The sequence below is a fragment of the Melospiza georgiana genome, chromosome 21 (genome assembly GCF_028018845.1).
Source record: "Melospiza georgiana isolate bMelGeo1 chromosome 21, bMelGeo1.pri, whole genome shotgun sequence".
Lineage (NCBI taxonomy): Eukaryota > Metazoa > Chordata > Aves > Passeriformes > Passerellidae > Melospiza > Melospiza georgiana.
Window position 1 is genome coordinate 3960354 of NC_080450.1, and position 26407 is coordinate 3986760.

Sequence of the window (26407 nt, forward strand, 5' to 3'; positions counted from 1 at the left end):
CAAGTTTTGGTAAACTCCACCTTTCAGGGCACAGGAAGGTAAAGAAAAAGAAGAAAAAGGCAAACACAGACACAGTACACAGTTATTTTATTGAAATACTTGAAAAGGCCAGCAATGGAAAAATAGGTTTGTCATGAGGAATTTAATGTTTGGTTTACTTGATCATTAAAAAAGCTGTGTCTATAGGTAATTCTAGCCCATTACAGAATGCACTGTGATCCATGCAACTAATATACTACAGTAGAATAGGCACTGTGTACTATTGCAGTTTTCTCTTATACACAGCTTTTAATGAGTATGACTGACAGATGTGAGAAATTAAACTGTAACACTTCCAAATTATAACTGTTTAGAACATACAAAATTTGCTCATCTGATTCATGAGGGTTATAAAACACAACATAGTGAAAAATGAAAAACACGGGTTACACACAGTGTATGAAGTTGGTCTGGCAGTTTTCAAAGTTTTACTTTTTTCCTCTTAAAAGAGACCAGACTCTAAATATGTCACTGGTCATGTAAAATACAAAATCATAGGCCAGGACAGCAAAGGTGATTCTTTCCTGAAAGACATGATTAGAGGGGCAAATTTGTTCATCAGTTAAAAATATGAACAAAAATCACAAATTCTGCCTGCTATAGCTTATAGTCCAAAAAGATGAAGTCACTTCAGATGAATGTGAAATAAATAAGCAATCCTTGAGGAAGTATGATCCTTGAGTTGAGTCTACTCTACTGAAAATGAATTTCACCTATACACTAGAATGTCACCATGGTGAACATCTAAGAACAGTATTTTGAATAGGTTTTTGGGAAGCAATGTCTTACTTGCTTTAATATGTACAGGTTATTTACAACAAATTCCCTTTTGGCCTTACAAGTTAAGCCATTTTAGCTGGCTGTTAAGATGCAATTCCTTTTTTCCACACATTATGCAATACTGTAGTTGGAGCTATAATTTAAAATAATCTTAAGCATGAATTACAAATATTAATAAAGTAACTCTGCATATATAAATATTTCTAGCAGAATTTAAAGCATTCAGAATGTACATAAAAGTGGTTTTTTATTTATTTATTTGGTAGGGCCAGATGTGCTTCTTCTCAGATCATCGCTGCTTTAGTAGTGCTTTGTACATGGCAAAACCCAAAACTGCAAACACAGTAGCACCAAAACTTGCTCGGAGCCAGAACGTTGAGCTCTTGAGGTCCGCTTGTGTCACATGCCTGAAATTTAACACACATACAGAGCCAGGTTAATTCCATGCCAGGAACTCCCGACAGCTTGTGCTAAACTACTCTGCTTTTGGAAACTCATCACTACACTTGTCACAGGCAAACAGCTCACAGTTCAGCCTTACGAGCACTTTACACTCATTTTGCTTTTCTTAAAGCTCAGGATTTGATCTGCAGCCCTGAGCACATCCGATCCCCCTGAAGTCAGAGTGCTCACACAGCTGAGGAGAAATGCAGGAGCAGATAATTTATCATGGATATGGAGAGGGCAAGGTGTCTCCTTTGAGAGTACCAGCAAGCATTCAGGAAAGGAAAACAAAAATAGCTACAAATAATTAGTAACTCATAGTGAGAACAACTCTGTCCAGCAAAATCCTTTTTTCTTTGTTTTCTATATGTTGAGTTTAATATTTCTGCTTTTCCATTAAAAACTTCCCAGTCCTGTTGAATACCTACTTATTCTACCCCCAAAAAAAGTTTACTGACAAGTAGCAAGTAATATTTTTCCAAAAGCTAGAATCAAACCATTTTAAAATCCCTTTCTTCCCAGTAGTCACAAGAACAGAAGCAGTCATCCAACACCAAGCTGAAAGCTAAGAGAGAGTGCGAGTGAAACAGGCAGTGACAATGGCACCAACAGAAAAAGACAGTATGGAGTGACTGTATGACAGAAAAATCCACATCTCACATGACAGTGGAGACAGGCAATGACCCAACTCTCCCAAATATTGCAAGAAGTCTGTGAACATGCTCAGTTAAGCAAGGCTGACCACCCTTAACAGCAGTCTGAAGTATGACAGCTTACCAGAAAGCAGGAGCTACCATTTAAAACAAGTTATCATAAATGCCATAATTCAAAGCACAGGAAGTTCCCAAACAATGGTAAAGTTGATTTTTTTGTTTGTTTGCTTTAGAGATAGAACTTAGAACAGAACTTCACTAGCCTACATGTTTTAGCCTGTGTTAATCGCCATGGGTTACTCAGTGAAGCTGCAGGGGGGTTAAGGAGAGGAGCACAGAGATCCTAAGCACACACAGGAGTTCATAGAGGGAGAACTGCAGAGCTGTAGCTCACAAGCTGTTTAACAGAGCAGGAATTGCTACTTGCTATCAAAACACACAAATCCAGTTTTGGATATGCTTTAGTAGACTTCTGCAGGAGCCATAACAGCCAGATAGTTAATCAGAGTTCTGCCATACCACATGCTGAAGAACAGGCTCTTTGATGCACACACAGTTGCTCTTTAGTCTAAAAAATCCTGATCTTATTTAAGAATGTCTTGCTGGGTTATAGAACAGACCAAATCCAAGAACTCCTGCAAGCATTAGTTTTTCTACAGCTAGTTTTGACAAAGTCTCTGCAAACTGGATGTCAGGTGGCTTGCTGGGGGGAAGACAGGGAAAAGGCAATGGCAAGGTCACCTGGGTTTGGCTGTTGTTACCTGGCTTCAAGCAAACGTGGACCAAGAGATGACTCCATGAAGATGGAATCTTCTACAGAGTGGACGGCGTGCACCTGCTGCATAATCCTGCTCTCCTCGTCTGCTACCAGCATGGCCCCCACCTCAGCTAGGTAGGCTCTTAACCTTTTCACACACATGCACAGTGCATTCATTGCATGGCTCAACACAGCAACCCTCTCAAATCAAAAAGCCCAGAGAATTCCTGATTTATAGCCACCTAGCCCCTGATTCTTGTGCAGTTGTTAAAAACTTAAGTCTTGGGGAAAACCAGAAACAAATCAAGTCTGTGCTTTTAATAAGCAAAGTGAAATGTATGATTTCATGTAGCTAAATGCTACTGCTTTAGGGACAAAGAAACCTGTTTATGAAACTGGATTTCTCTTCCCACTTCATCTCCACAGCCTCAACTTCCATGTGTCCCACAGGACACTGCAATACCTCTGCACCATATGCACATCAGCCATAAAAATGAGATCCCACTACTGTTGAGAACTCAAAGACTGTATTTTATCACTCCAGTGGTAGTCTGAGGTAATTTCTTAGTAAAAGGATGTGAAATCCTTTTCTTCAGATATGTAAATTAAAAAACTAATCTGTGTCTGTAACATGAATCACTTGTAGGTTACATGATTTACTAGATTACATGACAAGCTCTGTTTGGTAGTTCACAGTGCCTGTCCCACTGCTGGATGAGTATTTGTGTAACTAACAAGTCTCCAGTTTAATTTGGTTAATTCAAATGCCCAACTATTTGTACTATTTAAAACCCCATCCCTTTAAATATGTAAATCAATGTTTAAATTGCAAATTAATGCTTTTGCAGTGCCTCATAAAGCACTATCTCTCACATCTAGATTTTCTGATTCCTATCTATAATTTGCCTTGTTTTGCACATGTCCATATTTAATAGTATGCAAGAAACTTGCTGAGCATGCTTCATCCTTCTAAAAACAATTAATATGTTCTCAGCCATGGTAAAATCCTCTTGTAATGTCTAAAGGGAAACTAAATTGGCTTTGATCCCTTTTCTAAGCCTAACAATAGCAGATTCTTTCATTTAAATAAGGAACTAATTCGAGACAGGGACTTGTCTTACAACCTCAAGGAAATCTACTCTGAATGTCTCAGCCTGAAAATCCAAAGTTCAAAATGCTTACTGAAAGTCAGAACATTATGGATGTCTAACTGCTTTACAACTTCATAAACATCCAATTTTTCTTCTTTCAATGTTCCTTATGCTGTCATAAAATCCATTTTTACAACTTTAATCTCTAATATTGTTTAGCTGCCATTAAAGGAACAAAAAAAATCTGAGATAATAAAAAAGAATCAATATTTGTTTCTAGTGTAGGTTCTTTGACATGAAGGTGGCTACAATGCACAAAACCCTTTTTCAATACACACTGAAAAATTCAACCTCATCAAATAATAACTTTCAAACTTAACTTCAGTCTAGTTGTGCTTATGAAACTAATTTTCACCAGTGGTGGAAATTACTACTGCCTTGTTAGTAAGAGAGTAACCCTGAATTAGAAAATATTCTCTCCAAGGGTAAAACATCTAAATAGATGTGCACTTACACACACAGAGAGTAGTAGCGAGGACTCCATAAATGAAGCTGCATTTGAAACTCTTGCTTATTAATAAGAATGATTTTTCAAACTTTCCAACCAGGCTGCTGTGTGTACTTAATCATACAATTAGTTCCACAAATATATGGAAGTCTAGAAATTTTGCCTTTGGCACAAAATTTGGATTTTAATGCATATTTTGGAAAGAAAAAGGCATGTTTTTATTCAACTTACTCTTAACAGTGAGTCAAGTACCTTGCCACTTGTTGATGAAGATCTTTGAAATCTGGATGGGATTTTTTCCAAGAGACTTTAACAACACACAAGAAGTTTGTCACATGCACTTGCTAAGAATTTAACTGAGCATGCCTGCCATGGGTACACACAGAAAACTGCTGAGTTACACACTGATGCTGACACTTCTCCCAAGGTCAGCAGCAGAATAATTTCCAGGTCTGGGAAGGTTTATCCTTAAATACAGGACTTCCAAAACATTTCTATAGTAACTTCCAAAGCATTTTAAAAGCACAGTGCTGGGGCCAACAGGCTGCTCACATGGCTACTCACAGCAGAACCCAAAGCAAGATCATGCAGCAGCCTGCTCTGACAAAGGCTCTTAGCATTAATGTAAGCAACTGAATTCCAAAAGCATCACATAACCTGCACGAGCTGCTGCAGCTTCCCTTCAGGCACATATTTTCCTAGGTTGCAAACTAAGTCCAGCAGTTAGAATTTTCCCCCATGCATTAGTAATCTAAAACGTGAAAAGCTCCAAATGCATCTTATTATCCACAAAACCTAAAAATGGATGTGGAATGCCAATTCATTACACTTTGTTTAGAAAGAAATCAAAGGACACAGCTTTGGAAATTTCTATGCACTCTGGGGCATCAAACAGCTTAGAGAAGGAGGAAAATAACTTAGCAATTTCTAATGTCCTAATGTCATTTTGGGGATGTCATTTAGCAATGTCCTAATCTGGGGGACACCTAAGTGTAGAGACAGATTTCTGCAATTAGATTTAAAGGCAACATGCAAGTTTTGAAAAGAAACCTGTGTACACTGCACATAGGGAAAGGTAAATTCTGGGCTATACTCTTAAAACTTCACCATTATTACAGGAAAACACAATAATAATTTATTGTCTTAGCTTTAATTGCACAGAAACCAAAACCTTACTAATAATTCCTGAAACAACCAGGTTTCATGTGGAAGTAGAATTTAATTTCAATTCCACAGTGTTTTAAAAACTTTTAAAGAAAAACTTCCTCTGAGAAGTCTCCTTGATGAACACAATTCTCATGCATTTGGATCATCTTATTTTGAAATGAACTTAGTTGACAGAAAAATGCCACTACTGTACAAGCAAAAAGCAACATGGATGATTTGAAACCAAGGGAAAAAAAAAGCCAAAAATCCAAGCTCATCATTAAAGGGTTAGAATGAGTGCTTTTGGTAAAACAATGTAGTAAAAAGAGATTAGGTGCCAGCCAGCCAAATTCAAGTGAACACCTAAAGGAAAGAACATATTAAAACTACAGAGATACTACAGGATATTAGCAAGTCTCATACATGCATGTCCAGTGCTTGGAATGCTGTGCCTCCTTCCTCAAAGAACCAACAAATTGTGACCCTGGGCAGTTCAAACCAACACAGCAACCTCCAGGCTGAACCTGCCTTTCTGACAGCCTGCAAGCTTCAGGGAACTCCTGAAATTTGTCCAGAGAAACTGAGGGGAGCATGAGCAGGTTTCTCAGCTGCACAGAGGCAATGTTCTTCCTTTAATTATTACAGTGGGAATATTCAAATGTGAGGTTTTGTTGTGCCTTGGTAACAGTGTTTAGGGGTTACTTAGCAACAAAGGGCACAGGAAGGGGTCCCGTGTGAAACATTTCAGTTTACCTGAAAAGCTCCCACAGCCTAAGGGAATAGAAGGGGACCAGGAGAATAAAGTACTCACTAGAAACCTCCTTCCCCCATCAGCTATCTAACTTTTGTTCAACTAGCTGACTTAATGGTAAGCACTTGTGAAGGCAGAGTAAGAAAATTTATAGAAAATATCTGAATCAGAAAGTCCTTCTTGATCCAAATGCTTTCTCTAATCACACATCATTGGATGTATGATTTTTATAAGACAAGAAATCCATCTCACCCTCCTGTGCCTACAACTGGGAGCTATTTCCTCTTGTTTAGAGGTATCCCAGTTCTACCACATGTGCTGTTATGCAGCAGTTCATGTGCTGAATGGTAAATAACCTCAGTAAGGTGCTTGGTTAGGGACTTGGTGAGATGAAGTGAGCCTGCTGGAAACCTGGAACGATCCCTAATGACTGAGAGACAAAGGGATTCTAGCAAATAATTCTTTCAGGAGGGAAGGGTCTGTGAGGAATTCTCCTCACCTTGAATTACAGACTTTTCAGGCAGTAGTGGATTCCTGTTTGTTATAGTCTCCCTAGTGATAAAGTGTGGAATGACAGCATCCCAAACCTCAATAAAATATTTCAGTACCCTGAGACCCTGACAGCACTTCAGAGGAATGAAGTTCAATGTCTAATGCAGGACTCAAAAAAACCCACACAAAAGAGAAACAATCGCAACAGCAAATGGAGCAACCTATACCAGTTCCAAAAAATGAAGATGTGTTAGAGGAGATTTCAGCCTCAATAATGAAGAGCTGGGATTTTCTAGTAGTGACTGCTCAATGAAGTTTTAGAATGATAATATGCAGAGATTGCTGTTTCCCATTTCTGTCTATGGGATGACTGCTGTAGAACAGATGCAGCATGAAGAGCCTCACTCATTCAGTCTTTTCCTAAGCTAATGAGTTTTTCACCCTTGAATTCTCACTCTGTGGTTAACACTTGTATCTTGGATTAAAGTGGTATTTGACAAGGAATATGCTCACTCCTGTAGGTGGGTGTATCCACAGACCTCCTTACATGTGTGTCACTTGCATTAAAAGGAGGCAGACACTCTTACATGGAGCAGCTACATCTGAAACCTGTAACAAGCAGTAACATCCATGGACCAGCAGCATGCCAGGAAACCTCAACCATGGCCTCCAAATAAACACATTTCCCATCTAAGCCTCCAAGAAGGCCATGGAGGATGGAACCACTGCACTGCAACAGTTGTTTGGTTTGAACTCCCATTTGCTGGGGTGTGATGACAAGTGCTGAGGTGTTAGTAAATCCTGTGTGTCCAAAACTGCCTGCAGAACAAGCTCTAGCACTGTTTTCAATGCTGAAAACCAGTTATCTCTCTTTACCAATTGTTTTTCCAAAAGTATCTGGAAATGCAAATGTTTAAGCATTTACCACTTACATGTTGCATTTCATTCAGAGAGGAATTGGATGTTTAAACATCTGCATTATTTTTTAAGACAAAATGCCCACTCTTTGTGTAAACCAAGCATAACACACACACACACAGAAATTCTATGAACTCCCAAATATCAAATTAGCAATTATAAACATGTCATATATTACACGATGCTGCTGTAAGTCAAGCTGTGCCTTTATGAAAATACCTGTGTAACTGGGATCTAAAAGGCACTACCTCTAATCAGTACTAAACAAACCTGTAATGCCTCAAGTGAGAAACATTACACAGCTTTGCAGACACTACTTAAGGACTATTAGCAGTTCCCTAAAAACACAGTCCTAATTCCTGCAATCACAAAGAGCCTGAATCAACAACCAAATCGGTAATGTTTCACAAAAATGTCTAAACTAAGCTCAAAAGAACCTCCAAGTTACACCAAGTTTGATAATTCTATGACAATTATTAAAGTATTGGCCTATTTAGTGGATATGGAGTGAAAAACCTGCAGTATATAAGGTTACCAATTGGTATTCCAAAGACACCCTTTATTTTAAAAGCACACCTGGTACCTAGTAAATAAAGTTAAGGACCTGTTAAGAACTGCAGTGAAGAGTTTGTTCTTTACAGATTGCAGCAAGTCTGAGTTGAGGAAGTTCTGACAGATGCAAAATGTGCACCTGTTGCAGGCGCACATACAGCGTAACCGGGCATGGCTGCGAAAACACACAGAAGGACAGGAGTTGAAATCTTGCTCATCAAATCAGGTGCACATTAGGACTGTGCCACAACCAAGAGAGATTTAGGAATAAAAGGTACATTTGAATGAGTAAGGAGAGGAGGAAAAAAAAAAATACACTGGGGAAGAAAGGGTACAACTACAGCTGTGCAGAATTTAAAGGTTAGAGGTTCTACATCTTGGACATTTTGGCATCACCACCATATACAGATCTTACCAGCAAAGCACAAACATGAATGAAAATGTCTGATGAATTTATACAAGTTCCCATAAAAGAGAAGCATTTAAAGGCTTCTGAGTATGTCTGCACAGCAATAGATAACACCCCTTTTTCAAAGAAAAGGAAGCCACATTTTCTACCACTTCGAATGCACTCTTTACAGGGTGAGCGTTGCCTCTATGTTTCCCACCCTACCAAACACACATGCTTGAAAACTAAGGGAGAAGCAGGAATATTGATATGACAGACATTTGGTCAGTGCTACACTTTAGTGGTTTCCCAGTATTCCAGTGCTACAAAATGAACACAAGAGTAAAATAAAAAAAAACCCAACCCCAAAACCAAAACTACAGCTTTACAGATGTAATTCAGTAATTTCAGTTTCAAATAATTAAAAATACCCTATTATTTTGGGTGAAAGTGACATTAGTTCTATTTATTTTAAAGCAAATGTCAGCTGTCATACTAGACTCCATCTGCTGTAATATTTATGTAGTTCATCACCATATTAAAAGCTTCACCCACCAAAAAAAAGAGATGCAAAGTGAGTTTAGCAACAGTGAGATGCGTAGTGAAGAAGAATCTGAGGTTAAGTATCTTGTACCTGAAGTCCAAAGATGTTTATACAAAAATTCTATTAAAATCATAATAATTATTAGATGAATGACCATAGCACATAGTAATAAACACCATGAAAACAAAAAGTATTTTAAGCAGTGCACTGAGGGAACTGTTGTGCACTAAGGGTCCATTGCAATCAGCTGTTGAGCTACCAGCAAGGACTACAGTACAACTCACTCTCAAAAATACCAAGATGTAAAAACTTATGTACTTTTTATATCACCAATATGGACCAAACAGAAGCCTGTTGGCTGGAATTTGCATCATGAGCTGGATGAACTAGGGCATTCTTCAACTTAGCAACAATACCTGAGACTGATTTCTGTGTTGGATCTATGCCTAGCTCCTCAATTTGAAATAGTTTAAAGATCCCACTGAGGCCATTTGTGTCTCTCTGTTGCTAAAGCTCGGTGAGGCAGTTCCATCCTGTGGCTAACGATGGCATGCAGTGAGTGCTGCTGTGTGACCATGCACATGGCAAACAGAACAGCTCCAGTACTTACGGATACATGGCCATAGTTGTCAGTTTTACAAAGATATCCTTACTCGGCACATCAGCAGTATTACAAGTAAAGGCTTGGGGTGGAGGCATTTTGTGTTTTCTGCAGAATTCAGCAGGAGAAATACTATATTCCTGTCTAACTTCATGCAAGTCGGACTTGGCAGCTACCACTAAACATGGTATTCTGCTGTCCATGAAGTGCTGCTGCAAATTTAAAGAAAAAGAAGTGAAAGAAACAGTATATGAAAAATTCAACCTGGAACAGGCTGTATTACACTGGTTGCAGCAGCATTAAGATACATTCATGCCACTGAAGTCAGGCATTTCTAGAAGCAGAGTAGTTTACATAGAAAAGCAGATGTTTGCTTTGTATGAGTAACAGAAGTGCACAACTGCTAAGGCATCCTGATAAATAACCAGCACTTAGAAATAAAATGTCTTTTAAGCACTAGAACCAGTGTATAGATCAGGTAACTGATACTGAATATTTAGTCAATGAGAAGAAATATAAATGTAGAGGTTTGTAAATATAAACTCTACAAACCTTAAAAATCCTGGCACAGTACTCAAAGGATTTAGGATTACTGACATCATATACCAGGCAGACAGCATCGCATATGGTCTCAGCATCAGTTAAAAAGTCTGAGTCACTGACATCGTGTAGCTGGAAAAAAGATGGTTGCACAGGGAGGAAAGCTTGTTATTATGCAGTTCAAGGAATTTTGTAACTTGTCTCATAATTTTTATAGCTTATATTTATGTATCCTTCAAACTAATGGACTAACAATAGGCAGAATCAATGAAAAAGAACAGTAGGAATTTACCATGCAGCCAGCATATGTGAGCTGTTAACATCACATCTGCAGGCAATCACCACCTCAACATAAAAAGTGATATTTACTTTAAAACAAAGGATTAGACAGCTATAGAAATGGGCATGCATCCTATAGAGGAAAACCACAGAGCAGGACTAGATCTCAGAAAACAGAGATCATATTGTCATAAAGAAGAACTAGAATGGAACAAGCCTTAAAGAAGTGATTTCTCCCACTGAATACTAATTTTAGCCATTCTAATCACTCTGTGTGACAGACACTTCTTACTGAATAGGTAGACTGACTTTTGATCATTTATCACATGTTATAATTTGATATGCTGCAGTGTAACCATAAATGGACTAGGTTTTGTACAACTCAGGTCAAGGTTTCAAAAATAACAGGGGTCTGACCAGGTTCGGCTAAATTATCAACAAAAAACCCCAGAACTTATTTGGGACAGAAAATAATTGGGAGGAATCCACGTTAAGAAGAGAGAATTAAAACTAGTTTGTTGTAGAAGGCTCTGAATAATTTACAGAATTTTAACATTAACCAGTCTAAGGCAAAGAAGAAAGAGGCAGCCTTACCAGCAAGTACTTTTCCTGTCCATATACATAGACTGTGTTAATGGCATAGTAAGATTTGTGTTCTGCACGTATTTGCCTCTGTCTCTGAAAAGGCAGAATTTCATGTTAGACCACAGCAACTTTTCCCTTTAACCCTTTTCCCTTTAAGTTAGATTTGAACAGCTCATTTGCTCCATTTATTAATAAATTAAAATTATAATTATCTTTGGGTTTTCTTCAAGGAAATGCATAGCTATAATCTATGATGTACAAATCATTATTGCATGCAATAGCCACTACCAGAATAGAACAAAACCAAAAAAACCCAAACTCTTCCTTAGTAATTCTGTATATCCTCAAAGAACTCTGCAAACTGAGTAATAACCATTAAAGCTCTAAGATAATCACTTTTGCTGTCTAATCTTAACTCAAGAGCATATATAGATGAATACTATATGTTTCTTACTATTAGATTTCTTCCAAGAAGAGCTTGAAGAACTCCACTTTTCCCACAGCCTTTCATTCCAACAACATTGCATCGGAAGACATTTCGCTGAGTCTGTTTTTTCTGGAGGTCTATCTTTTTATCTCTTGTCACTTTTGGAAAAACACAAATATTTTTCACAAGATGTAAACACATGTGAAAACATGAAAATGCACACAAATCAACCTTTCAAAAACATTAAATCAAAGGTTTCACTTGAGCAGAAAGTAAAAGAGAGTAAATGAAAACAGATGAACCATCAAACAATTTGCTCTCTATTATATTTCTAAATTTAAATTTCTGTGTTGTATCAAATTTTTATTACCTGTGATTGCTGATGCTTGAGACTCTTGTTCTGCAAGTATGGAGTACCCCAAATAACCCAGGTACTCCAGGCAACGCTGCACATCCAGGTATGTGGTTAGTCTGGCAGAGGGGACAAAAAGAATTTTCAATTGTCACCATCTGGGGTACAAGTTATTTATAGCACTGAAACAATCCTTATCTCCTAACTCCAGACTGACATGATAGAAACATTCCTGGCACTATGCAGTACTGAAGGACAAAAGTCACTGAATCAATGAGTAAATGGTGGTAACTCTATCAGTATTACTGGTCACCAGAACTCAACAAAGGCAGTACTTGCAGAGGCCTATCAACCCACACTCTATCTTCTTATCTCCCCAAATAACATTTTTCTCATTTTCTGTATTTTAAATTGGGGAAAAAAAACTCTCATTATTGAGGACCATTTTTCAAACCATCTCTAAGGGGCAGAACAACAGCAGTAACATTTCAGAAGGGATCATAGGGATTTCCAAATTTTGAAGAGAAACTTCTTCATTGTCAGCAGTAAATACTGGCCAAACCCTGAACAGGTTATCACAACAGTCTGAAGGTCAGGCCACTGGATGGATACAAAAACTTGACTGCTTGGATCAATTTTCTACTATAAAACTTCTACTCTTTCCAATAGTCTTTAAGAGGAATCTACAAACACATGATCATACCCAGAGTTCTCAACTACTAAAATGTCCTGTATCACACTTACGTCCACTGCGAGAGAAACCCTTGGTATGTGATCCATCCTCTTTCATTTGTACAAACTGTGTTGTTCACATCAGGTCCCCATGGCATGTAAGGGAAGACTTTGAACAAGTCCTTCAATTCATCAGGAGATAAAGCACAATCTCTATCCTGAAACAAAATATGGTATCAGACATAATTTAATTAATGTCTATTCTAAACTGGCATTTTCTTGCTGTACATTTGCAAGATTCAAGAAATCATGCTTATTTCTTTTAATCATTGTTCTTTCCTTGTTTTTAATAAGATTAAATGTATGAGCTAGTTAAAAACAATTTGGTAGTACAGCTATAACTGCCAACTCTCCTTGTAGACCATCATAAGCTGCAGTTAGTACTGACTCTATAGGTTAAGCTGAATAAAATGACATCATGATAAAAACATGTTTTTGTTAGCAAAACTCCTGACAAACCAAGGCTTGTAAACATAAAGACACACACACACGCAAATTAAATGCTTACCAAATCATGTTTATCAAAAATACTTTGAAGAAACAAATATGCATGATGATTTAGTTCTGTTGTGCAGTCAGGGGGAATTTTTAGGCTGTTCATTGAAAACAAACACAGATACAAGAAGCATTAATTGTTTATGAAATACAGAATACTAAAACTCAAAATATATACTTTATGAATTATAACATTTAGTATCTGACTTGGCACTTTAATAATTTATCTTCACATAGATCAAAGCACATACTTTTTATTAGGAATTCTAAAATGATGAGTGAGTGCCTTTGGTGATATATAGCTCTACAGTAATCACATTTTTGTTGGTTTGCTTTGTTTTCGTACTTTGGGGTTTGGGGTTTTTTAACAAAAAAATGATGCAATTACATTTTTTAATAGAAGCCACAGAATTGGTCAATCTCTTTTTAATTTGGGGATTTTCAATAGGTCTCAAATGCTATGAAAATACTGACAAGTCTTTTAGAATTTAATAATAATAATAATACAATTAATCACACATAATAATCAACTGCTCAAATTTATGTTCCAGTTTTACACTAACAATCTCTTCTGCCACCTTTCTTATGAAGAAAGAGAACATGATTTGGCACAAGGGAGTTCTTCCTTTGCGTTCAGCCACATGAAGATTTTGGCTGGGTGGCCATTAAGTAAGGGAGGTGCTTGGTGTAACAATGTGTAAATAAACCCAGTGGAATAACCCTCTCCTCCTGGCAGAGCAGGGGCAGCAGAGCCTGACCTCAGGCTCAGGGGGCTGCAGTGGTACCTACGGAGGGAACAGGTACTCTGGTGTGAGCTCTAAGTCGTCGTCGTAGCCAAAGCGACGCAGAACAGTCCAGGTTGTCTCGTGCCTTCCTCGCTGAATGAAAAGTGTGTGTAGAAAAAGAAAACCTAAAAATCAAAAATGGTGAAATCTTAAGGCTCTGAAGTGCTCTACCTGCTACAAGTGTTTTCAATAGAATCAGCATCAGATATGGAAACAAAAAAAGCTCAAAATACACATTAAGATTTTAAACCTCCTGGGTGATAGTACAGCATTATCTACACAGACTGAACATTCAGAAATCATGGTATTTGTAAAAGTGTTCTCCAAGGAACTGTTTCCTTCAAACAATCCCTTGATTTTCTGTTGTTGTTTGCTTTTTCCAGTACCAGCATTTTAGAGCTGTATGAAAATAAACCCAGTATTTTCAATAGTTTAAACCAGAAAGCTTTAGCCTGGAGGAGGCTGGAAGGCAGTTTAATGGAAGACTGCTTTGAGTTTTCTTGCATCAAAATAACTGGGTAGGATTTTTGTTTGGCATTTCCCGAGGCTTAAAGAACACCAAGATATCACTGTTTAGCAAGCTCAGTCTCGCAGTCTGAAAATCAAGACAGAGATCATATTCCTAAAGACCACCATTTTCATGTAAGAGTGATTGTCAACTGTATAAAGACACATTTTTTAAGAGTTAAATAAGACTCACCTTTTAATGTCAATCCATTATCTGCAACTCCATCACTCAGGTTTTTCCTGACTACATTCTTTACGTCTTCCAAAGCTTGAGGCGCCAGTGGTGTATTAAAACAAATTCTCTAACACAAAACCCAAAAGCAGCATGTTAGTACCACTGGCTACTGAGCTGGACAAACAGCATGTCCTGTATGAAATACAGCCTTAAAAACTCTGACAAGCTGGCTAAGGACAACAACACAATCTCTTAGTGGAAATAAAGGCATAAAAACTGCATTTGATTTTTAAGTACATTAATAGATTTTTTAAATTATGGTCTTGAATTCAAACTTGAACAATGGTTAGAAATAAAAATAATTTCATTTCTGTTTGTACAAATCCATTCTTCTATGCTGCACTTGAGACCAAGTATTTAGGCCTGATTCCCTTACAGTTTCACACTTCTATTATTTATTCAAAACCAATCATTTGTTTTCTAGAATTATACAGCATATATATACCATTATATAGCACTTTTAAGCATGGTGGAAAGATAAGCAAGAGAGGTACCTGAAAGAAGTTGAGCTCTGCATCATTGAGAGTACCATCATTATCTTGATCAGAAATTCTAAAAATGCGAGTCAGTGCTTTAATACAGGCAGGTTTCATCTAAGGAATAAAAGGAAGTTCAGTATCTTTCTAGGCTTGAATAGAAAAAGATTACACTGAATGACACCAGGCAGCTCAATCACATGGAAACACACATTAGTCTTCATTTACAGTTTCAGAACAGAGACATTCATTCACATGTACACAAAAGTAAAGAGCAAGAGGAAATAAAAAATTGATTTAGCAAATTTATATTCATAAATTTAAAACAATTATTCCACATTAAATGTTTTTCTATTCAATGATTAGAAAAATCTCAAGCTCTTCACAAGCTGAAGGTGGCACTACTGTTATTTAAAAAAATAAAATTCAGTTCTCTAAATTCAATCTTACTGCTAGAGAAAACTTTGAGAAGCAACTAAATAAGTTTTTTTTTTCCCCCCAAAACATTTTTTGATGGGAAAAAAAAATCACCTTAAATTCCCAGTGCTTTGCAAAACTAAATAGGTCTAGAACTACAGCCAGCTCACTTCAAACATCAAATACTGAAAACCTTCACAGGGCTCATTCATCTACCAGGCAAAGCATGGAGCATATGGACTATCTCTAGGACATAAGAACTGCTAGGATACCTTCCAAGTGAAGGAAAACAGACACTGGCAATGCTCTCCCAACAACTACCGTGATGATGGGCTCTTCTCTTCACAGAGGTCACACAGATTGCATAGACATTGGTTTTGGAAAACCAAAAAGATTTCAGCACAACAATTTTATCAGAACATTACTAACTCATATAGATGATTCTGATGGAAGAAATCAAAACAGGGTTATTCTCTGATTCTCTGCTTAACAAAGTATTTACAGCTGAAGCAACTTTCCTACTTCCCAATACTAAATGGATACAATTAGAGATTCTATTCGTATTTGCCCAGAAAATTTTAAAAAATAAAATACTCCTTCATAATACACTCAGCTAACCACCTGATCCCTAAAAACCAGACTCATCACTTGTTTCTCATCCCTTCTGCCAAAGTTTCCCAAGATTCTCAGGAAAAAAAAAATTCTCTTAGATCAGGCCAAGTCTAGAGTGCTTTCCCTGAAATAAATGGAGTTCCTGTGAAATGTACATCTAAAGGAGAACTGAATTGAAGACACAATTTGGGTCACATTACATTTGGCTCAAAGCCATGAGCAAAGCTTCTCATTTTACCCAGCAGTTCATACAACAAAAAACTGTCCTCACTGCTTTGAAGGGAGAGGAAAGACAGGCCAGGTTCATACATCAAAAACAGCCCCACTGGTTCTGGGATGCAATGCCTGACATTCAGGGGTGGGGTGCTGGTAGCAGAACACACTCAGAGATGCAAAATCCACTGAAAAGGAACAAACAGGAAAGTGATTCACTCCCCCCAAATTATTTGCGCTCTGAGAATCTATGGATAAATACCTCTTTCTCCTCTGGGCAATAAAGAGGACCTGTAGGATGTAGAACAGCTTTCTGTGCATAATAAAATAGCTCAGATATATTCTTCAAGTTTTTGGCTGAACACTGAAAGAGAAATCCTCACATTGATGAGCAAGTTTCTTGACTATTTGGCGATTTCTTCTGAAATTTAAGTAAGCATCAATTTTTTAAAGACTTAATCCCCTCCTGTTGGTACAGGGCTGGTTTGGAAAAAAGACATCCAGCCCTTGTACCTGTTCAATTAATTAACAAATGAGGTTTCACTACAATCTGCTGTCATACCAAGAACAGAAATCAAAAAGTGGTATCTGCTTTGGAAAAAAACCAAACCAAAACAAAACAAAAAACTCACAACATATCCACACATTAAATCAATTCTGAATATTTTGCTGACATCTGTCTGGCTTAACATTAAATAGAAAACCCTTGTTAAAGGGAAGCATGTAAGGAGGGAGGAGGCTCTAAATATTAAAATTTGACAGTAACATTTGATTATACAATTGTGTAACCTTCCCTAAAGAAAGATAACATAAAAACTCACTATTATAATTACTCATGCTTGAAATATTTAGTTTGGAAAAAAACCCAGAATCCCTTTTTCTACTATAAAGTTGCCATAAGTGCTTGGCAAGAATGTATTCCCTGTTACTTTAACTTCAGAAAGTCTTGCATACCTCTACACAGGTTTCTATCTCTGTATATTGATTCATAATGGGAAGGATCGTTTCCATACTGCTGTACTCCACTAAATCAGACTTGTTTCCAACTAATATAAGAGGAAGCCTAAAAACAAAGAATATTAAGAGCTTTATAGACAGATGGATAAAAATATGTATCTTAATTCAGCATTTTATGTCCCACCAGAAAGCACTGTATTATTTTCATGATGTAATTAAATGCTACTGGAGGCAATGGGCAAAACTAAATGCCAGCAGTTTAAAAAAAGTGTTTTGATATACACTTAGACAGAAATGTACTTCTTGTAGATTCCACAAAACCCACACATTTACATACAATGGTAAGTAATCCCATTGTTATTAGCCAAACCAGCATCAGCAGAAAAGCTATACACACCCTAGAGCCAAAGCCAGTTATACCATGGCAAATATAAACACAACTGGTAAAAGCTGCCCATGAAATTCAAAATAAGTAACATTGCTGGCACATGTAACAGACCTACATACTTCAGATCTCCTGCTTCTTGGACTTCTTATACAAACTTTAAGTTTAGTATTTGATTGTCTTAAACAATTAACAGCCTCAACACTGTTCACTGACACCCATGGATGTGCAGCCCAATTCACACTTCTCATCTTTACTTAAGCACCTGCTGTCTTTATCTGTCCTTTCATTGATGAGAGGGATCCATCGACTCGTTACCTAAAGTGGGATTAAAAACAGACATGAAAAACACAAATTCAAATTAAGTGTGACTGAACTGTGCACAAGTTTCACTACAACTGCTTCTTTCCCTAAAAGGCACACACTGACCCACAAAGAAGGAAACAAAAATTGGAGCTGATTAATGAGCAACGTTCTCAGACAAGTGAAATGACTAAAAACTTGGATGTGGAAATGGAGCAGAAGCAAACCCACATCTGTTCATTCTCTTAACAACTGATCTCAAACTCCATCTCAGGCATTTCAAATGTCTAATCCAGATTCCAGCTTGACATCAATTAACAGTGCACAAGTTACATCTCAATAATGGGATAAAATGTGTTACTGTACCTTATCAATAGAATTCTTGTTGTTAACAGCATAGACTATACAAATCACATTTGCCTGAAATGAAGAGAAAGGAAAGGCATGGAATTCCTCTGCTCAGAACCCCTGAGCAACACAGACAATTAAAGACCATACAAAACAGCATCAGAGTAAACTCACTATAGAACTCTGCTCCTGGCTTGTTTAAGCTACTTGGAGCCTGACCAACAAGATTAAAACAAAGAACTTATATGGTGAGAAGTGCCAAAAACCCTGTCTTGCAGTGTGACAGTCACAGCTTGTGCCTGCAGAGACCTGTGCCACCAGGAAATCCAAACTGAAGAGTCACAATGTGCAGCCTCCACTGAAGCACCAAACTAAATGCCAGAAATGGAACACAACACCATGACAGACTGTGCAGAAAATGTGCAAAGGTGCTCAGAAAGAACTGAAAATAGGAATCAGAAGGGATGACAAAGTCACCAAGAAGCCTGTGCTATTCATAAATGCATCAGTACCACGTGACAGAAAGAAGCAAAATGGATCTTTTCAGGACAGAATTATTTATACAAAACTGGCTTGCTTATTAAAGGATATTTAGGGTCTGTCCTTTAACTTGGAAGGACAAAGCTCAAGCTCAATTCACCCACACAGTACCAATACCTACTTTCTTTAAGATTTCTTAAATAGAGGTATCTCTCCTATAGCACAAGTCACAAAACAAAATAGAAAATGCCAAGCAAGAAAGGTTTTTTCCTTCAATTCAAACTGAAGCCCATCTAATGCAGAGAACTTTGAAGGAAAATACTTTTTTCTAAACCAGTTTCTAGCAAACACTAAAATACACTTACCTGTGATATTTCATGATAAAGCTGCTCATCACTCTGCTCTGCTTCTGCAATTTGATAGAAGAAATTATTCATTAATACTAAAATTTTTGCAAACAAAATAAAAACTTCTGAAACTGAACTTGGGTATTTCAGAATGCTCATGAGGCAGCTTTGTCAGAGCTGTCTGCCTGTGCCAGGGGCTGTTGAGGCAGACAAACAATTCCACACCACATCACTGAGGGCCCTGAGCAGCCCCTACCTGAGTAATCCACGATGTGGGTGGGCACTCTTTCAGGAGTCACATCAGCTGGAATGGTGATTTCTTCTGCTCGGGGTGGAACCTGGGGTTGAAAGGAACACCAAGAAAGAACCTTTCAAGATAATCCAGATGTAGAAAAAAGCCATTCACTATAATACAGCTGCCATTTAGTCAGCTTTAAACAGTGCAACTACTATTAGTTGTTCAGGTATTCGACTATTTTGGGTTTTATTTGTTTGGTTTTCTCTTTTTAAAAGTACTGAAAATTCACTGCTACCTTCTCATTTTTACCTGTCTAGTTACTGCACACAGAACTCCCTGCATGCTTTGCAGAAAAGCAATGCTGTTGAGGATACATTCAATGAATACTTCTATAAAACTCAAGCCCACTCTATCCAACACCTAAACAAGCATGACAGACAAAATACAAATCTCAATTTTTACACAATTGTAACCTGACAACATCCTTGCTTCTGACAGTGCTAAACATTAAATCTAGAAAATGCTGCAAAGCAAAACATGATGCTAGAAAAAGTTAATTCTGAAAAATCTGTAAACTCTGATAGCCCCGTTTTCCAAAGAACCCTAATCCATATTTGGGAACAACCAACTTAAACCTAATTTTAATGAAAACCTCCTGCACATCTATTTATTGCCTTTCACCTGTTGACACTGAGCTCCCATGATACTTTACTTTGAGTAAAACAAGGGAAAAAGAAAAGTCAATCACCACAAGAATGTCTCTTTGTAAAGTTCAGGCTGTGCTCAGCTCTTCCTCAAGAGTGATTACTGATAACAGCCTGCATTAAACACAATTCCAGGCCTGAAGTGCCTGTTACACCCCATAATGTTGTTCTGATCTGCCTGACTGGCCTGAGGAACTGGGCAGGTCTCTTTCAGCAGCTTTTATAGGATGAAGAATTTTTACAAAAGTTTTTTTCTGTAATTTCAGGAAGATCTCGTGTTACACATAAATTATGTTTTCTCTCTACACACAAATTTAATTAAATATTCTAGGTTATACTGCAGGAAGAAGTGAGAAGTGAACAGAGGACTACAGCTCACTAAGTACAATAACAAACAACTTGCCAAAGGAACTGGATCTCCTTTTTAACTGCAAGGTTAGGAACTAAATTCAATTATGTTAACAAAATTGTTATGTTTACACTCCAGTCTTGACTCCTGAACTGTGGTAAGCTGCTGATTTGCATTAAACTCTGAGCAGAGCAGATTCAAAGAGCAGCACATGATGTCTATTTTAAGACCTGTGATCAGAAGAAATAAACATTCATGTTTATATGTAAAAAGCTGAACTATTTGCAGTAGCTGTGGTTCTTTTTATGGTACAAAGAAAACTATGTGCTGCTTTTCAAAGGAATAATATGTAGAAGTAGCTTTTTCTGCAGTTTTTACTTCAAGAGTCAATAAAACATTCTTCAAAGACAGAAGTAAAGGCAATGTCTTGCTTAGTCACAAAAAATGGCTAAGTTATACAGTGTGACTTTTAATTCCTCATTCTCTATCATTTTGCATTCTAATTGCTCTTTAAATGCAACACTCCCCCAAAAATAACTGATGGTCCTGCCTCTTTCAGCACCTTCCCATTTCTGTGTCCCTCATATTGAAACGTGCTGACACTTGGGACCAATTCCAGCTCCTTAAAACACCTACCATTCATCACATATAAAACAATTTGTTTAATTAACAATGTGAAAAGTAAGGAAGGAACTTAGATAAAACTTCACTTTCACATCTTCATGCAGAGATAGATTCAAACCAACCTACATCACTCTTCCTGAAGTCATCTTTGCCATTTTAAACTTTATTTTGTTTTTAAACTTTACTTTAGAGCAGAGTCTATTAGCTTAGTATATGACAAGATAGAAATAAAACTTAGAAAACAAATAAAAGTGCTCTACCTCTTCTGGGAATTCCTCACTGACAAGGGACATAATTAGTGATGTCTTCCCAACTCTGGCTGCAAAAGCATTAAAAACAGATATTAGATAATTTGTTTTGTTACACTTAACAGTTACACCCCATCTTAAAATGGGAAAATTTAAAAAGCATTTTCCAATTCTCCACATTAAAATTTTTTAAGCTATTGTTTAATTATTTTAAATATGGACAATCATATGAAATATGGACAACAGCAATTTTCTCATAATTCTTTTATTGCAAAAACTTGGGCTCCATCTCCCACTTCTGTATTTCCTCCAGAAGAGAAGTGAATTCTGCTCTGCCTTACACAGAAAAATTGCCAGATTTAACCTTAACACAGAGCACTTCAACAAACAAATAATCAAAACAAACTAGAAATGCTTTAATACAACTTCAGAAATACAAAGATTGCAGACAGAAAAACATGCAGAAATTAACTGTTTTTATAGAATTCTTGAGATGATGATTGCACTTTAGTCTTAAAATCCCAAGGATGAGAGCTGGACAAGAGGACAGGAACCAATCTGCAGTAATTTGACTACTTTAAAGTGCAAGAGCTTTAACCCTTTGATACAAATGAGCTGTCCCCCACTAAAGGTGAAAAATACCCCAAAGCACCAACCCTTCTAAAGTCACAATTTTCTCAGTCCAAGATGATCATCTCAGCTTCAGTACCCAACACCATTCAGTCAAATAAACAATTTTGTTTACCTGCAAAGTTCAGACTTCTGATATCACAACTTAGCTGTTTGTTTTGACAAGCTCTAATGCAACCATTTAAAACCAAGAGTTGGTAACTTCTCTCAGGGTTCTACTCTCTCTAACCCCCCTCATCTGTGAATTTTCTGGCCCTCTGGAAGCCTTGTAGGACTATTACTGCTTTATTTAGTTTTGAGACATTTCTTGAAACCCAAAATGTTCATATTTAAATATCCCCTGGGAGTGTCTATTTCCAACACCTCTCAAGTCAAGCAAAACTCAGTTTCAGGCTGGATGCAGCAGCCCCTGTGCCAGCAGGGATGTGTCACCAGGCAGGGCACTCACAGCCTGTGTCACTGCTCCTGCTGAAACCAACAGAAAATGGCACAGGGGACAGCAGGTGTGCAGCTGAAATCACTGCAGTTACACATCTCTATAACTCTACAGAATTCTGAACTGGAAGATGAAGAGGAGTGATTGTGCCACTGGCTGATTCTGAGCAGGAACTGCTGTTACTGAACTGATGATCCAGTCAGAGCACACTCCTCTTATCTGGGTCTATTTTTGGTACAGTAACATGTTCTGACATCCAGAAATAAAACCTTCTCTTTAACTTCCCATGATGAACAGTAGTTGTAAAAGAATTACAAAAAGCAAAGAAAAGCTGTGCTAAGGAGGAAGATTTCTGTTTTCCTTACAGACAACAGCTGTCAACTTTTCCCCAGGGGTGCTCCCTGCAGAGCAGCAGGTTGCAGGGCTCCCAGCAGCAGTGCAGTTGTGTTTCCATCAAAGATACTCAAAGGAGATAAAACCCAAACTTAAACTGCCAGGCATCCTCCTGCATCAACTCCACCTGAATTTTCATCCTGACAGAGTCAAAAGAGCTTCAGAAGCTCTCCTACTTCCACAGGGAAAGAAGATGAGTACTTTCCTTACAGGTAAGTAAAGTTACCAATTAGTGAAAATAGTGAGGTGTGCTTTGCACCTGACCAAGACAGTTCTAACTTCAAATAGTGGCAAAACTGGTTTTGCAGATATAGAAACACACTTCTCATGACTGAAAACAGAAGATTATGTATTGCTGATGAGTAAAAGTTCAGTATTTAGAAACTCTTGATACACTTTCTAGTGTCCTTGGGTTTTATGAAAATCCATAGGTTCTAGTGTAGAGATCTGGGTTATTTTGTTGAAATCTAGGTCAACCCTCTGCCTTTCCCAATCTGTTCAGAGTCTTAGAAATAACAGCCTAAACAGCATCAGCTGACTGGGATGAAGGAAAGCAGCACAGCACTTTATGATAATTAAATTGTCCTTTTCCTCACACAGAAGTCTTTTACATCATACTGCATAACATGCTGAACATATGCTGAAAATTACTGGTGCATATGAGGACTAAACCAACTTAAACCTAAACTGTGCCCCACTGGGAATGGGAATGGCTGAGTTTTGGAACAGGCTTACAATAAAGAGTTCTTGGCATATTTCAGATTCTGAACCTGTTCTGCTGTTACCATTAAAAAGTTTATATGGTCTGGACTAACTTGTGGTTTCAGATTAATAAACATACATGAGACACATACAGAGCAGGACTGGCACTGTAACTTGCAAGTTTTACCAATTTGTAAAACAAATTTCTCCCTCCTCCTCACTAAAAGTCCAACAGAAGTGTAACATAGCAATGCTCCCAATCTGATGTGTGCCATGCAGCACACACTGCTGTATTTAAGAAACCTTTAATATTCCAGTTTGGACACACTGTGAACCTTGTTCCCAAAACAAAGTACCTGTTACACCTGTGCTGGAACCACTGCACACAGCCAGCCCAAAACACAGCCTTGCCAAAGACAATGAGGTAAATCAGGCATGTATTCTAAAGAGGAATTAAACTGTGTATTCAAAGGCACCGATTCCCAAACACAGTCATGCAAAACTAACCAAACACAATCTTAATGAGCTAGCTCTTTCTGCACAATGACAGCTCCCTCAAGATTCCTCTCCAGAAGAGTCACAGAGAACCTTTCTATGCAGCACAGACAGAGCCAACCTGCACCATAAAACAACAGCATAAACGGCACTATAAATATATATGGGGCATTCAGTCCTCAGGAAAGCCTTGTTAGCAATACCACATTCTTAGTATAACTAGGTAATTTTACTAATAACCCTTGGTAATTACTCTGTATTCTTTCCCCTGGAGGAACTTAAGCTCTCTTTGCAAACTAACAGAACCTCTCTGCTATTTATACCGATGAGAAGCCGAGCCTCTGGGAGCCTTGTCAATTATCTGGGTACCTAAGCGTGAACTTCAGGACACAATTTTAAGAACACATGAAAGAATCCAGACCCACAGCACCTCTGGGATGCACCTTCGTGTGTGCTGGTTATCCAAGGTCACACAGAAAGTTAAAAGCAAAAAAAGGGATGTGGACTCTCTGACTCTCTGGCCCTGTCCTGGCCACAAACCCACAACAGCCGACCTAGAACCACTGGGAACACATCAGGCCACTGATCTCCAAAGTCAGTAAACGGGAAACGTGCAAGTGTGATTTTCACGCGGGCAAAAAAAGAAAAAAAAAAAAAAGAAATTAAAGAAAAAGAAAACCAAAAGTTTAAATCGGCCGTGGCCAAACACCGGGCACGAATTTCACCCCGGTGTCATCTCCAGGGACGTCCAAGCTGCACAGTTCCACCGGGTGCCGGCCGTGCTGGTGCCCGGAGCAGGAGCCGAGGGCTCCAGGCCGCGCTCCGAGCGGTCACGGCGGGCCCGCCCCGACCCCTGCCCGCCCCGCGGGGCCGCCGCTGCCCCGCGCCCCCCGCCCGGGCCGGGCTGAGCCTCGCCGCACCGGGGCGATGTGACAGCCGGCGGCCCCATCCTTCCCCGGCCCTCCTGCCTCGGCACTCACGTTCTCCCACCAGCAGGATCCGCACGTCCTTCTTCATGGCCGCGCTCGCTGCCCCCGGCCCGGGGCCGCTCACATCGGGCGGGGCGGCGGCGGCGGCGCCGCTGCGGCCTGGGCTGCCCGGGCTCCCCTCACGGAACGCGGCGGGCGCGCTACGGCGGCTCGCGAGGGACCTGCCGCGAGCGGCGGCTGCGCGGCGGCTGCGCGGGGCGGCGGCCGCCCCTGAGAGCGCGGGCGGGAGGCGGCGGCTCCCCCGGGCCGGCCGCGACCGCAGCGAGCGCTGAGGGACGGCCCGGGGCACCCGGAGCACCCCGGGATGACAGAATCAGTGAGGGTGCAAAAGACTTCCGAGATCATCCTGTCCAACCTATGGCCAACACCACCGTGTCACCCAGCCCGCGGCACCGAGAGCCAAGCCCGGTCCTTCCCTGCACCCCTCGGGAGGGTGGCTCCAACCCGGGCAGCCCGTCCCAAGGTTTAATCACCGACTCAGGAAATTCTTCCCAATGTTCAAATAGTGACACAGAGGGTTCCCATCTGCACTGTGTGCTGTTAGGTGTGCTGTTGCTGTGATCCAAACCACAACAAATTGCTGCCCCTGGGCACTACGGCATAACTCATATGTGGGAAATTGGGGATGTCCAGCGCCTTCATGCTGCAGCTGCTGTTTTTCCAGATAAACCAGCAAAGGACACCTCAACACTAACAAGGCAGTGGCTTCGGCTGTCCCAGGAAAGCCACCCCAGCCTTGGAGACGCTGAATGGCACACCCTGGGATCACATAAATGTGCATTTAGGCCATCAGTGTTCAGTGCCAGCAGAGAGCCTCTCTGATGGAGAGCAGCAGTTCTGTCAATCACTTTAAAAGACAAGGAGCTCCATTCCATTAAATGAAATAGTTGAATCCCACATGCTTTATTCACAATAAACTATCTATTTTGTCAATTCTGGAATGCCAGAGTCTTCCTGAGAAAGCTTTTGCTTCTTGGGAATGCTGTTTTCAGTGTGCCTGCATGAAGCAGTGGATCTCTCAAATCAAGCTGTCCATAGGTTTTGTGGGACCTCAGCTCTGGTTCCTTCACAACCCACAAGCAACTGAGAACCTCTTGCTTTGTCTCAGGCTCGCTGGCAAGACCAGATGGTCCTTCCCATGTCAAAGTCCTGTTTGCAGGCCCTTTAAAAGGGCACTAAAGTGACCACATGATTTATTAGCTGGTATAAACACACCCCAACATCTGCTTCCACAAGCATGCCCATGGTCACACCACCACCAGGACAGACAACCCTTTGGCCAGGGCAAGACTAAAATATGGTTCTGGGGAGATGATGTTCTTCTGGGACACCTCCCTGAAGTGTCAGGTCCTCAAATCCAAAGCCTATTTCACAGTTACTGCCTACCCTAAAGGGAAAGATTTTCATACCCAAGATCAGTAACATTCTTACCCTCTGAGCATTCCTTAATCAATCAGATC

The 26407-nt window shown here is 39.2% G+C and overlaps 1 protein-coding gene across 4 annotated transcripts; it reads right to left on the reverse strand.

The window, feature by feature from the left end:
• Positions 1 to 70: 70 nt before the first annotated feature.
• RHOT1 (ras homolog family member T1) lies at positions 71 to 25037 on the reverse strand. 4 transcript variants are annotated; one of them, XM_058038640.1, is made up of 21 exons: positions 24939 to 25037; positions 21315 to 21373; positions 19396 to 19477; positions 19158 to 19201; positions 18331 to 18384; positions 17927 to 17979; positions 17274 to 17382; positions 16582 to 16683; positions 15096 to 15194; positions 14560 to 14668; positions 13864 to 13984; positions 13088 to 13172; positions 12592 to 12737; positions 11866 to 11966; positions 11523 to 11653; positions 11078 to 11161; positions 10217 to 10336; positions 9674 to 9876; positions 8184 to 8306; positions 2678 to 2821; positions 71 to 1226 (listed from the first exon to the last, which is right to left on the reverse strand). In XM_058038640.1, exons 1-21 carry the CDS (start codon positions 24973 to 24975, stop codon positions 1109 to 1111), a joined length of 2124 nt encoding a protein of 707 aa, XP_057894623.1. In that variant the 5' UTR covers positions 24976 to 25037; the 3' UTR covers positions 71 to 1108. The 4 variants fall into 4 exon arrangements, with proteins under 4 accessions (XP_057894623.1, XP_057894621.1, XP_057894620.1 ...); XM_058038638.1 differs by lacking the exon at positions 2678 to 2821 and having other exon boundaries at positions 9674 to 9873; XM_058038637.1 differs by lacking the exon at positions 2678 to 2821.
• Positions 25038 to 26407: the final 1370 nt, after the last annotated feature.